At 36.2% G+C, this 13,928-nt stretch overlaps 1 protein-coding gene across 1 annotated transcript in view; it reads left to right on the top strand.

Annotated features, from left to right (window-relative positions):
- The window catches only part of CSMD1 (CUB and Sushi multiple domains 1), a 1,222,061-nt gene that overhangs the window by 1,054,884 nt on the left and 153,249 nt on the right, over window positions 1-13,928 (top strand). The window contains exons 39-41 of the mRNA XM_075049874.1: window positions 2,590-2,659; window positions 4,914-5,030; window positions 9,159-9,368. Of these exons, the coding sequence (XP_074905975.1) occupies window positions 2,590-2,659; window positions 4,914-5,030; window positions 9,159-9,368 (397 nt within the window). The remainder of the gene's footprint in view (window positions 1-2,589; window positions 2,660-4,913; window positions 5,031-9,158; window positions 9,369-13,928) is intronic.

Genomic DNA, 13,928 nt, shown 5'->3' with positions numbered 1-13,928 from the left:
TGTTAGTCCTGACTTGATATTTTGGATCTATTTTTACTTAGAAAAAAATCAGAAATGTGAGTTCATAAATACAGTATTAGTACAACACAGTCATGTATTTGTGAGAAAGAGATCTGCACATAAGAAACTGAACTGTGTTAATGCTAAACTTTAATACACTGTGTATATCACTATCGCAAAACCACATGACATCTTTTGTCTACATGCAGGTCTTTTCTGTAGTCCTTGAATATGACTAACTGCAGTTTTGGTTTTATACTTACAGGGATTCTATAATGAAATACTTTCTTAAAATTTCATAGCATATTGTTCCTTAACTGTACTTCTTAATTCTGTTTCCATAAATATACAAATTTATTCCTCACTGTGGAATATGACTTATATAAAAACTAGTTTCATGATCTAAAGGGTAAAACAAAAGACCTTCAATATCCAAATTCAATAGAAAAGAGTTTGAACCTTTTAAAAATATTAATGAGGATTTCTATGCTGTATGGACTCTCGTGTAAGAAAGTGCATCCACATGTATGTGTAGTATGTTCCTCAGACAGGACAAGTAAAAATGGCTCCAAATTAAAAAGAAATAATAATGAAAATAAGGTTCTACAAGGCACAGTGTATTTGCTATTCAACAAGTATAGATCAGCATAACTTTGCAGATCCTTTTTTTTTTTTTCACTCTAGCTGTGAATTTACCTCCGTCTTTAGAGAACATATTCACAGCTAGCAATAACAATCAGGTGTGGATTAGTTTATAATTGAGACTTACCAGAAAAGTCATAGAGCTCAAACTACTACCTGGAGATGCATAAGAAAGGTAATTGCTAGCTGTAGGATTAAGTGTCTCCCCCCAGGAGGGGACTTTAAAAGACTGAAATCAGAGTGTGCTCTTGTTGGGAAGAGGCTTGAAGCCAGAGGAATCATTTAATTTTATTTTTCAAAAGATCTTTTATAGGCCATTTTATTTTTTTTCCTGACTGTGGTAGTTAAATTATGGCTTCCCCCCCGACTCACATCAGAGACATGCAATCATAGAAGACTAGTAGGAGAGAATAAAATAAAACAAAACAGGGAGTATTGCATTAAGTAAATTATTCAAAACCTCATCCATTTTGCAAGTAACTAAGATGACACAATAATTGCTAAAATAAAAAAGGTTGGTTTCTAAAAAAACATTGAATTGTTATCAATTTCTAGTACTTTTATAAGAAAAAGACTAATTTAAGTTTTCCTAATTTTAATGAAAACTGATATTTTTTTTCCTTCAAGCTATTTTTTGGAAGTATTTCAGTTTGTCTTTCAGAAGCTGATTGTCTATATGTATTTAACTAAATGATTAATTAAACTAGTTTTATTCCATACAATTCTATATGAACTTTATTCAAGGTAGTGTGTGTAGTTTCTTTTTTGTAAACATACCAAATGATGCAGAAGCAATTTCATCAAATGGATTTGCCTTTACTGTAGTTTACTTATTCTATCATATTTTTATGAGATTTTGATTGCTATGGACAGCTAATATTTAAGTAAGCCTTCATATTATATTGATAAAATGTGCTAACTTACTAAATATTAGACTCTTAATATACTTGATAAAAATAAACAAGAAATGTTAAGTGACTTGCCCAAGTTTGTATATCCAGATAATTAAAACAGGAACTAAACCTTCCTCCCAGTCCCACGTCTCAGTCTTTTTATCAAACACTTTCACTCCTGCCACTTTATTCAGCTTTCACATTTCAACAGCAGAATGCATAACCTGAGTTCCTCAGAGGACAGAATTGACAAATAAAAACTTCTGTTCGTGCTACTGTTAAGTTTTCAGCTTGAACTGTTCCCAGTGCAAGCAAAGCTGGGAGCATTTTGCAGTTGCTCCGGGGCAGCCACCCTGAAGTGTGTGGGAATAGGCTTTGCAGGTTACAGCCATGTCATTTCCACTTCCAGCTACCACCACATGATTCTGCTTGGTTCTTGTGATGTTTCTTAAAAATAAGCAGAGTAAATTAAACATGACAGCTAAGTAAAGAGGCACTTGTGCTTTTATAGCTGTCTGCCAAGGTGTTGCATGTATGCAGTGGGTCATGTTGTGAGGCCATGAGAGAGTTCAAGCCCTGCTGATAACTGTGGACGACTGTCTTGGCATGGTCCACATCCATACCATCTGTAGCAAGCAGATGTGGAACAAATTCCTCTCTGTGTCTGTACTGTTCATTCAGAGCAATGGTTGATTCACTCCAGATTGCAGCCTGAAAAAGAACTAGTATGCTTACATTGTGGATGAGAACCCTGGAATTGAAATAAGGAGTGAACCAATTTGACCATATGCCTTATATTTAGTCAAACACATGAAGAGGTTTTCAAGTTATCAAAGGAAGAGTGTTTTAGGACATTTATCCAGCAGAAAAATAGAACATTAAACCTGAAGTATTTGAAAAGAGAGTTTAACAAATTCATAAAAGTAATTATAAGGCAGTTGGTTAATATAAGAAAAGACACAGATAAGAATCAAGGAGGTCCTCCGTAGCTCTGCCTTCCTGGAAAATCTCATAATGAGTATCTGTAATCTAACATTCTGCCCTTTCCAAACAGGGCCGTTCTCATATTTCTTGCATGCCAGGAACAGTTCGACGCTGGAACTATCCGTCTCCTCTCTGCATTGGTATGGATATTTACGTTTTTTTCAGTGTGTTCTGAGCATCAGTCAGAAGAAACTCTTGGCTTTGTCATGCCTGTTGTTCCTTTACTTAATTCTGTTTCATTCCAAACTTTTTTGAGTTTCCATTTTTATCTGTGAAATGCGGAGAAACTACAGTAAAATTTTTCTTTATATATAGTGTATATGCTATTTAAAAAAATATTGTGAAAGTGAGCAAAGGAGGAAACCCAGATGTTTACCATTGTTTAGCTTGTCCTTAATACTCTGCTTTGAATCAGGCTGAATCTTCTTCAGAAGGGAGAGGAAGTTAACACATTCCTTTTGCAGCATGCTCAGCTTGGAGGACCTTCTCAAGAACAAGGCAGGTCATGCAGGGAGCCTAGGAGACTTCTCAAAGAAGCAAGCAGTCTGTCTACAGTGGAGAGCAGCTCTGAAGCCAAGCCTTCCGGGGTGGTGGAATGAAAAAGAGTTTTAGGGAACCAGAAAAGGCTGGCTTTTTTCATCTGAGAAAGCCATTAAATAATGCCGAGTTAAAAAGCAAAGATAAAAAAAAAATTCCCTTTGAAGCACACCAAGACCTTACCCAATAGATATCAGTCTTCCCTGTGTAGATAACAATCTTGTTCTGCTGTATTGTTACTTGATTAAACAAACTTTAAGAGAGTCAAGATTTTGGCATGCTTATTTCAAGAAAAAGCAGGAATGGAGGGGAGAGAAACACAGCTCCATTGTAACGTTCTGTCACTTCAGCTTTGAAATACATTCTTCGGTGAATGCTTTTAACTTTAATACTCAGTCAGCAAAAGCTGTTCCTTTTAGCTTCATATCTTAGAGGAATTTAAAAGATTTGAATGATATCAAGCAATATTAATGTGAAGTTTTTTTAAAAGAATCCTTGTTAGGCCTATATATTATGTTGTATTGTCAACTTCTACAGAAGCAGTCATTTGTGATTAACATGAAAGCAATGCAATTCCTTCAACTCAATTTTAGAAATGGAATATTTATTCAGGAAGGTGTATTTTGCAGTTCGGTGTGGGGGGGTGGTGTTTGCTAATATGTTTTAACTTGTATATTAAGTATGGTTCCTATTTGCAAACAGTGTGCTCATTGATTTTTTTTTTTTCCCTTTAGTTCATGAAATTTTGCTGTCCTGGAAGCTAAAATATCCCCAAGAAAACAAACAAACCCTTAAAGCATGACCCTCCCCCACCTCCAACCTTTAAAATGTTGATTTTTCTAGAAATGCAAAGCAAAATCTATTCTTTTCACTAAATAATGTATTTAACATTGCAGAGAGGTAGAGATATTTGAGAAGTTTGGGACTGATTTCTCAACTTTTTAGTGGAGTTCTTCCTATTTTTATTCAATTTCTTGTGTGGTCTAACCAGTAGATTATTTTCATTTTTTCAGTAAAATTATCACAATGCACAGTATCACAGCATCACAATTCTGTTACCAGATCATACATCACTGTAATACCTGACATGAAGATTCATAGGCTTTAAATAATGATTCCTCAAATAGTAAATATAAATTACAAAATTTAAAATTGATTTCTTGAAGTTACTCTTCCTTCATATTATTTTTCTAGCAAAGGTGTAAACTCAGCCACTTCCTTACAAGTAACTTCACATATTTATAGTTTAGCTTTATGTCATCCTAAATTATGCAAATGGCTTTTCAATCTCCAAACACACGAATTTGCTGAAGAAAAGCATACAGATAATAAACAAAGAATATTCTGTTATGCAGCTAGTCTATCCTCTTTCTGAATTAAAGAAAGAACTGTGTTGGGGTTTGTTTGTTTGTTTTTAAACTCAAGTATGGTTTTAGCTATATTAACTAGTAGATCTGCAGCTGCATCATGGATCAGTATCATAATTCAGTTTAATTCCAGATTTGTTCCTCTGATTATGAAGCCTATCTCAACATAGCACCAGACATTTTTAACTCTAATTGGCAAAGTGAGACAATGGGTTACCCAGTCTATATGTGCAACTACACATTTGCAGTAAAATCACACTGAACATGTTGCATTAAGTAAGCATCTTGCTGTAACACAAATTCTTTCTTTTTTTTTTTTTTTTTTTTCCTCCTTCATGAGGAATGTTTTGACTGTGTTAAATTTAATAAAAATCACTGCTTGGAAGTCATGGGGATAAAACAGAAAATCTGTTTTTTAATTAATCTCATGTCAAAGATTAAGAAATAGTATTATTAAAAGATACAGTGACTTTCTTTTTATTTTTAATAGCTAAATGTGGTGGAACACTGACAAAAATGGGTGGTGTGATCCTGAGCCCAGGTTTTCCTGGAAATTACCCTAGTAACTTAGACTGTACATGGAAAATTTTATTGCCTATTGGATATGGTAAGTAAACTTACATTTGAAGAGCAATTATTTGTAACCATCAGATTTAAATACATATAAGAATATTCTAATTTCCAGTATGAAGTAGGTTTTATCCAGCAAATGTATGGTGAACCCCTCACATAATTATGTGCTATCTTTTGATTTTAAATGGTTGGCAATTTAAAAATATATCTTTGTCAAAGCAGCTTGTTATTTGTAAAGCTCAGCCTGTCCTGGACACTGATTTCAGAGCAAATGAAGTCTGCTGCATGAAGATATATCAGATAAAATAGATAAAGTAACTTCTAAATTAATTAGTGGTCTTCTGTTTAATGTCCTTTCATTGTCCCCCAAGTGACTTTTTAACAACATTTCTTATGTTCTATGAAACTGGACAGAACCTCATTTCTAGCACTATGAATTTGGTCAGAAACGTTTTAAAACTATATCACAAATCCCAGGTAAGAGTTGCCAACCTAGATACTTTCTAGGTTTGCACTAAAACTATTGTAATACAGAAAATATCTCCACAAATTAATAATAATTAGGTTGAGAAAGTAATCATGGGTAATAAGGGATCTATAAGTGCATGTATAAAACACAATCTTCTATCATGATCAGAAATAAAAGAGGAATAAGTTTTCTTGCTGTGAAACATTATGCCCCATACTGTGAATTCAATACTAGCCCTCAAATAAGAAAATTAATTTTAAAAGCTTATTATTAAATTCCCTATAACCATCTCTGGAAATGAATTTATTTTCTGTGCTTTCCATTTGAATTTCTAAGAGGAATTTTTACAGTAAGATGTACTACTTGCATAGAGTGTATTTTACAGGTTAATTTTTAGAAATCCTGTGCTATTTAGAATAGTGCCCTTTATCAGTGCATACCTGGTAAATTCGATCCATTGTAGCTATGGATAGCCTTAGTAGCCTTAGATATCCTTATAGCCTTAGGACAACCACAGGACATTCTTGGCTAATTTTGGCATTCTAATGCTACATTTGCAGAAAATGTAAATGCTAAGCAACTGTTCTGGAGTGATGTAATCCCAACTGGGTTACTGCAATACTGCCTTTTAAAAACAGCCCTTCATATTTCTCAGAGTTGCTCTTTTTCTTTAAGTTTTTCCATGTAGGCAGTGTTTCATGAATTTACACAAGAGTGTCTTGTATCCTACTATTATCCCTCTCACTTCTCAGACATCGTCTGGTAGTGGAAATCCTATAAATAGAAAAGATTATGGTTTTGTTTGGCAAGGGATTTAGCAGGTACAAGGTGTTCATACCATTGATCTATCATTGCTTTCAAAAATACTAGAAGAGGACATTTTTTACCATAAAGTTGCTTCAGGGATCTTTTTCCCAAAGTCTTTGTCAAATAATCCACAGATAATGTCTTTATAGCAGGTTTAAAAATTGTGATTGATGTGATGTTTCACAGAGAACTTCCATTGCAAAATCTTGGATACTGTGTTAAGTATAAGCTTGTCTACTTAAGAGCTGTTTGTCTACATTCATTCTATTGTATCAAAGTAAATACATGAAATCATTGAAATATAGAAAATATTTCCAAAATTTAATAATGCTCCAGGATTTTTTGGGGAAGGATTTTAAGGTGATACTGAATGAGTTAGAGATTAGCACTGTGCACAAAAACTGATCAAGAGGCCACTCATGAACATGTAATGATTGATTCAAATTCCACTGAAACAATTAACCTCACAGTGACTTCATCCCTCAGTAAGTATTCCTTTATTCCATCCATTTATTCAAACTTTGTAACTGAATGAAGCCCATGAAAATATACTGATCATGTTAAAGAAGACACTACTAAAATCCAAACATTTTAAATAGATGGGAAGTACATCTTTTCAAGTGACTTGCAGTGATTTTGCAATGATTTCAGGTAGCTGTTAATTGATTAACATTTGTAAAAAAAGATTAGCTCAGCTTGGAATTCTCATCATTAAGAGTCTATTCGAGTGAGAGAGGAAATCCTGTTGAGACTGGAGCAGGAAGTAGTATAATTATAGTTTGACTGGATAATGATTTATATTCTGTAGCTATCAGTTTTATTCTGTATAATTTTATGTAAGAAACAATTTAGTGTAGGAAACTTTGACATATCAAATTGGCAATTGGAAGCTGTATAAACTTAGAGTTAAGGCTTGAGTGACACATACGGTGTCCCCTCTGATTGAAATTAGCATCTTTGAAAAACCTTTAAGAAAAAAAATGCTTATGTTTGTGTTACAATGTGGCTATTCTAGGCAGTTTAAATTTTTTAAAGTTACTGGTAAATCTACTTTTTACTTTTAAGATGTAAAGCTTTTCTGTACTGAATATTTACAACTAGTCATATACATTCCTCCTCAGTAATTAAATAAGACTGATTCAATTTTAAATGCACTCCATGGCTCATCAGAGACTATTTCAGAACAGTAGGCCACTTTTATTTAAGTACCTAAACACTGATTTTGGGTCTATATACATATGTCAGATTCAATTATCTACTTTCACTTTAGCAACTTAACTATAATATTAAAGTGGCTGCTCAATTCTTTAGAATTCCTATGCTGCTGACATCCAGTCCCTGGTGGGAATCACTAAATGCTGATACTGAAGTCAAGATGTTTCCAAGCTGCTTGGTGTCCTACCTTATCTTAAATCCTGAGAACATTATAAAATTAGTGGTTTCACTCAAGTCGGACTAACCGTATCAGACATCATACAAGAGATGGCTGATATTGAGACTTCGATATGTTCTGTAAATGCCTCTTTATCGATAGCATTGGAATAAGTTTTCTTCTTCAGCAGCTGAAATACTTGTTTGCATATCTCCTGCTCTGCATAGGTCAGAGAAGGTACTAGAGCTAAATATCCCATATTTTTACAAGTGTTTTATAACAACTATTTTATTTGGTAGCTTATTTAGTTTCTCCTGTAGGAAAAAAAATCCCTTTTATACAAGTCAAACCACAGAGGGAAAGAGATGAGCTATAGAGCAAGACTGAGTGAATGACCTGAATGATTATGCTGGTAATCTGTAAGGTACTCTCCTGGAATGAGGATGACTCTACTGCTGAATAAGAATGTCAAGCAGAGAGTTAAGGCATTGAATATTTCACACTGCTTTGTTGGATCCTTCAGTAATTCTGTTTTATTCCATTCCAGCTAGTTCTTCGTAGTCTACCAGAGCAAGGTTAGGCCCAAACGGTGCAGTTGCAAGTTACTTGGTACTACTTGCCTTGTAAACCAGGGGTTCATCCTCCATCCTTCTTTTGATATTATATATACACATAATTTGAGAAGCCTGAATTTCAAGTCCTTAGTCCACATGAAGTAGTGCCAGAACTTAAAAACAGCTCTTTGCATGAGATTATACTTATTCTTCTGACTGTTCAGCATTTTGGGAGTTGTCTCTCTCCCTTTCATTTTGTGAGAAAGGACTGGTTCAACGACCTGACTTCTGGAGAGGGATTGTGGTAAATGATTCTGAGTAAGTACCTGTCACCAGTCTGGAGTTCCATGCATCTTATAGTACTGCACACAGAGTAGAATGGCTCTAAAGGCACACTGGCCCAAGCTGGAGGGAAGAAGAGGCAAATATAGGTGACTTGGGTCAGGAAAAACAAGGTAGAGTAGATAGTTGGAACTAGGTAGCTAAACTCCAGCCTCTGAAAGATCACTTGTAGTAACCTTCCTGCATACTGAGCTGATCCTGAGCCCCTATGAGAGGCCTGGCCCAGCTATGGTAATGCTCTTACGGCAGAGTCCTGACCATGCTGTGACACAGCAGGATTTGTCATATGCCCCTTGCTTCAGTGTTTCTGTTGGCTGGTTTAGGAACCTGACAAATATCTGGTTGTTGACTTTGTGATTTCCTTTCATTGGTCTCTTCATGTGTGGTTATGATATTTATTGGGAACAAAAAAATTAGAAGCTCCAACTCTTGCAATATGTGGCGTCTATTTCCTTAATTTAAGCATCCCACCTTGAATGGTGTCTGAAATATAAATATAGTGCCTATAACAGTTATTATGACTTTTTTTTTTCTTTGCATGCTGTAGCATTAAGCAACATGAGTTATAAAAACTCTGTTTTTAATTTTTCCTTCTTTCTTTCTTTCTCAATGCCGCAGGTGCACACATTCAGTTTCTGAATTTCTCTACTGAAGCAAATCATGATTTCCTTGAAATTCAGAATGGGCCTTACCACACCAGCTCTATGATTGGCCAGTTTAGTGGAACAGAACTCCCATCACCCTTACTAAGTACCACTCATGAAACACTGGTCCATTTTTACAGTGATCACTCAGAAAACAGGCAAGGATTTAAGTTGACATACCAAGGTAAGTAGGGACTAGCACAATGAACTTTGTGGTTAAAAAGGAAAAATAATTAAAAAAAAATTAAAAAATGTTAGGAATATACTATGTAGCATTTTTAAATCTGTGGATTGATTAATCCATAGGTTGAACTTTTTTACAACTGAATTGTGTTGAATTGGAATCTTTATTTTACTGATTTAAAAACCTGAAGCCAAGGTGATGTCATTTGCCAGAGGTGATAGCTGATACCCCTTTCCATCCCATTAAGGTATACTGTTATTGAACAATACTGCCAATATTCACTGTCTTGTTTTCCAGTTTATAAAATCTTGTTATATTTAGCATAATGAATGAGGGTTTCAAAATATAATATGAGTTATTTCAAATATACAGGTGAAAATTTTTATAATTCTTATGTTACATTTTTGCAGTCTAGACTTATGTGAAAATTAATAGGAAATGAAAAGACACCAGATAACACATTTTCTCTATCTGTATTTTGAAACACATGTTCAGTATTTGAAAGTGTGAACTTTTTGTGGTCTTCTACTGTTGGCTTTTTTCTTTATCTTCATTTTTGTTTGTTTTTTTACCCCATTAGTAACAATAAAACATTAATTCATGCATATTTCTAAAATGTTAGTCTTACCCAAAACTGTTGAGCCCCACTGCAGTATCTGAATAGTTTAACACAATAGAATGGCTGGTTGAATTCTCATCTAACTGCAGTGAGGAAGATTCGTGCCACCTTAATCCAAGCTCTTAATTTAGCTAACTTGGTTAGGTTGTCATATATATATGTATATAAGCCGATATGTTTGTATAAACATGTATGTGTTGTGGGTTAATCCTGGTGGGCAGTTAAGCACCATGCAGCTGCTTGCTCACTTCCCTCCCACCCCTAGGAGGATGGGAGGAAGACAAAAGGAATAGTAAAAGCAATAAAGCTTGGGGGCCAAGATAAAAAACGTTGTTTAATAAATAAAGGATAAGGGGAAGAGGAAAGAAAATGAAACAAAACAAGTGATGCAAAAACAATCACTCACCACCTCCTGTCATGTGAAAGGGTAGAGTAATTTGGCAGAAAATAAACCCCCTTGTGTTCCAGCTTATCCTCAGATATCAGAGGGGCTGGGGGTGGCTAGGTTTAGATTCTGAGTGATATCCAATTTGGCACTATTAGTCCAGTCACATTCAACTTATTGAACTCTCACAATTACGCATTCACTAATAGCGCACTGCACTTTCAGCTTAGTCGTGCTCCATGGACTCACACAGCCAGACTTAGAGAGTTGGTGGCGCCCAATGAGAAACTTATGTGGCTACCTTAACGAATAGTGCAGTTTATTAAACCAACAGATTTATAGGTTCTTATGGATTGTCGGTGATAAATACACTGTCTGCAAAAGCACATGTGAACTTAAATACAGCACACGAAGTCAAAAGGAAAAGTGATTATAGAGAGAGAGAGAGATTACTAAGTAGTCCGTATCTTACCCAAAGGCGTCCCTATTGGGGGGAAGGGAGGCTCAGCCTATCGACTGATCCCAGGAGTCACAGGTAGTCTGTGATGGTATCTTCCCTGACTTGTCTTTGATGTTACCTTCCCTAACATTCCCCCTTCCTTAGGCCATTTTTATACATTTTTTACTTCAAGGTGGAGCTTGAGTGACTCTAGTCATACCTACCTTTATTGTGATTGGTATAAAATTCTCTTGCTTAACTTTTAAAGGTATAGATTAACAAAAATTCAGATCGCAGGCTCAGTGAGGGGGTGGTCGCACCTTGGAAGTGGGTAGTCTTTGGGATGGGGGTCAAACATGCAGGTTATCAGTACCATAGTAGCATGAAGTTCCCATTTCTGAAGTGATTCACAGAGCCTGGCCATGGAGTCTTCACCCCATTCCACCCTCCATGCCAGTTTGCAGGTAATGTTGTCTAGAGAACCACTATGGAATGGATTCCTTGCATACCAGTTGCATTCCACCCTGAAAGCTTCTTCAACGTTATATCTTTCCTTATTGTGTGAACAATGCCATACCTTTAATATAGGTTTAATTTCTAAGTCACCTCCAGTAGTTATTCCACACCTCCCACAGGCAGATCGATGCCCAGCCAGTTCCCAAGCAAATGATGATTAACATCCCTAAACCCCCTCTTTTCCCTTTTATGGCTGAGTATGATTTTACGTGGTATGGAATATCTCTTTGGTTAGTTCAGGTCATCTGCCTGGTTGCATCCTGTCCCAACCCACTGCACAGTCCCAATCTATTCACTGGCAGGACAGAGTGAGAAACAGAGATGGCCTTGATGCTGTGCAAGCATTGTTCAGCAAAAGCCAAACATTAATGTGTTATCAGTATTGTTTTGGTCACAAATCTAAAACACAGCGCCATATGAGCTGCTGTGAAGAAAAGGAACTCCATTGTAGCCATGCCCAGTACAGTATTTATTTGCATACACACATATATACAGTTATAGTTAGATTTTATCTACAGGGTCAATGGGTAGAGAGGAAGATTCTGAGTGCCTGAATTAGGCTAACGCTCATAAAGGATGCATACAAAGAGGTTGTATCTCTCTATTGCCTGTGGAGTTTTAGTATGTCACATAGTCTTAGAAGTAGGGAATACTCTCACAACATTACACCCACCTAGTGTGATTTTTTTTCTGAGCAGTCAAGGGTGATTGTGATTGGACAGATGACTCTTTTTAGACTTTTCTGGAAAGATAGAACAGTGTCAGATTGCAGAAATGCCACATAAATAAAATAAAAAGCCATGTGGTATGTTTTCTGTATATTCTCCAGTGCTCTTTGTTCTGGTTCTAATTAGTGTGGTTTTCCTTACTATAACAAGCCCTTCCTTAATGGTATTGAGTCTATATAGGCTCAACTATGTGTGATTAACTCCTGACTAACAGCATTTTCTGTCATGAAATTAATAGTTAAATCTTATGGTTTTTGTAGACTGTATAAATACGTTCTAGAGGTGATGTTCCAGCTTGCTCAGCAAGGTTTTGTGTTCCCTTTAAAAGAAAGCATACATTCATATTTTAACAGTCTGTGACAGTTTCAGCAGGGGGACAAGAAGACAGGTTCAGTTTGCCTTTTAATCCTCATAATACTTAGCTTTTTGTGGTTTTATTTCTTCTTGTGTATCTGGATCAAAATGTATTTATTGTACATGGTATTCTGTAGTTTTCGCAAGGACAGTGATCTTTGTTGATGTTCAAGGAATAGGTAGTCCAGATTAAAGTAAAAGATAGCGTAGATCTAGGAAAAAAAAAAAAAAATTGTATATATTTTGATTGGTTCACGACATAATGCAGTTGACATAGATGTACTTCAAACTCCTCCAATCATTGGTCAGTGCTTGGGTCTGTTTTCACTTAAAGCCCAGTACCAGTACCTAGCAGTATTGACAACGTGCATTCACAGCCCAGAAAGCCAGTTGTATCCTGGGCTGCACCAAAAGCAGCATGACCAGCAGGTTGAGGGAGCTGATTCCACCCCTCTACTCCACTCTGGTGAGAACCCACCTGCAGTACTGTGTCCAGCTCTAGAGTCCTCAGTACAGGAAAGACATGGACCTGTTGGAGCGGGTCCAGAGAAGGGCCACAAAAATGATCGGAGGGATGGAACACCTCTCCTATGAAGACAGGCTGAGAGAGTTGGGGTTGTTCAGCCTGGAGAAGAGAAGGCTCCAGGAAGACCTTATAGCAACCTGCCAGTACTTAAAGGGCTCTTATAAGAAAGATGGGGACAGACTTTTCAGTAGGGCCTGTTGCAGTAGGACAAGGCGTAATGGTTTTAAACTAAAAGAGGGTAGATTTGGACTAGATATAAGGAAGAAATTTTTTGCAATGAGGGTGGTGAAACACTGGCCCAGGTTGCCCAGAGAGGTGGTAGATGCCCCATCCCCGGAAACATTCAAAGTCAGGTTGGACGGGGCTCTGAGCAACCTGATCTAGTTGAAGATGTCTCTGCTCGTTGCAGGGGGGTTGGACTAGATGGCCTTTAAAGTCCCTTCCAACCCAAACCATTCTATGATTCTATGATTCAATGATATTAACGTTTTCTATACTTAGCCTGTCTCAGGCAAATCTATTTACCTTTAATTTATTGCATATATTTAAGCAATATCTGATTATCACTGCAGACAGAAAGACTCTGTAATCTGTGCTACATTTCTTAGAACTACAACTGCAGGAAAATGTATTGCTATAAGTCATCTATCTTTTTATTTATTTTATTCGTTTAGCCAATATTGGTTGTTTCCCATTAGAGCAATTTAGTATGCTCAGCAATAGGAAACTAAGCCTGCGGAATCGTTCACATGGTATTCAAGTGTAGCTAAGAATATTACATGTATGTTCAGAAGTTAAACTGATGGCCGTAACCCAAGGTCTAAAGATCAGATGAAATCTTGGGCTTACTGAAGCTAACAGTTGTGTCAATTATTTCCGTCAAACCACAAATTCCATTTTTATCTTTTTGCCTGTTACAGGCACCATTCCTTTATTCATCCATGGTAAACTGCTGAAAGAATCTAAAGAATCTGTTATAAGCTATGTCCAGTC

Source organism: Buteo buteo, chromosome 17, assembly GCF_964188355.1.
Source record: "Buteo buteo chromosome 17, bButBut1.hap1.1, whole genome shotgun sequence".
In the NCBI taxonomy this organism is placed as follows: domain Eukaryota; kingdom Metazoa; phylum Chordata; class Aves; order Accipitriformes; family Accipitridae; genus Buteo; species Buteo buteo.
This window is presented reverse-complemented; position numbering and strand designations above follow the sequence as displayed.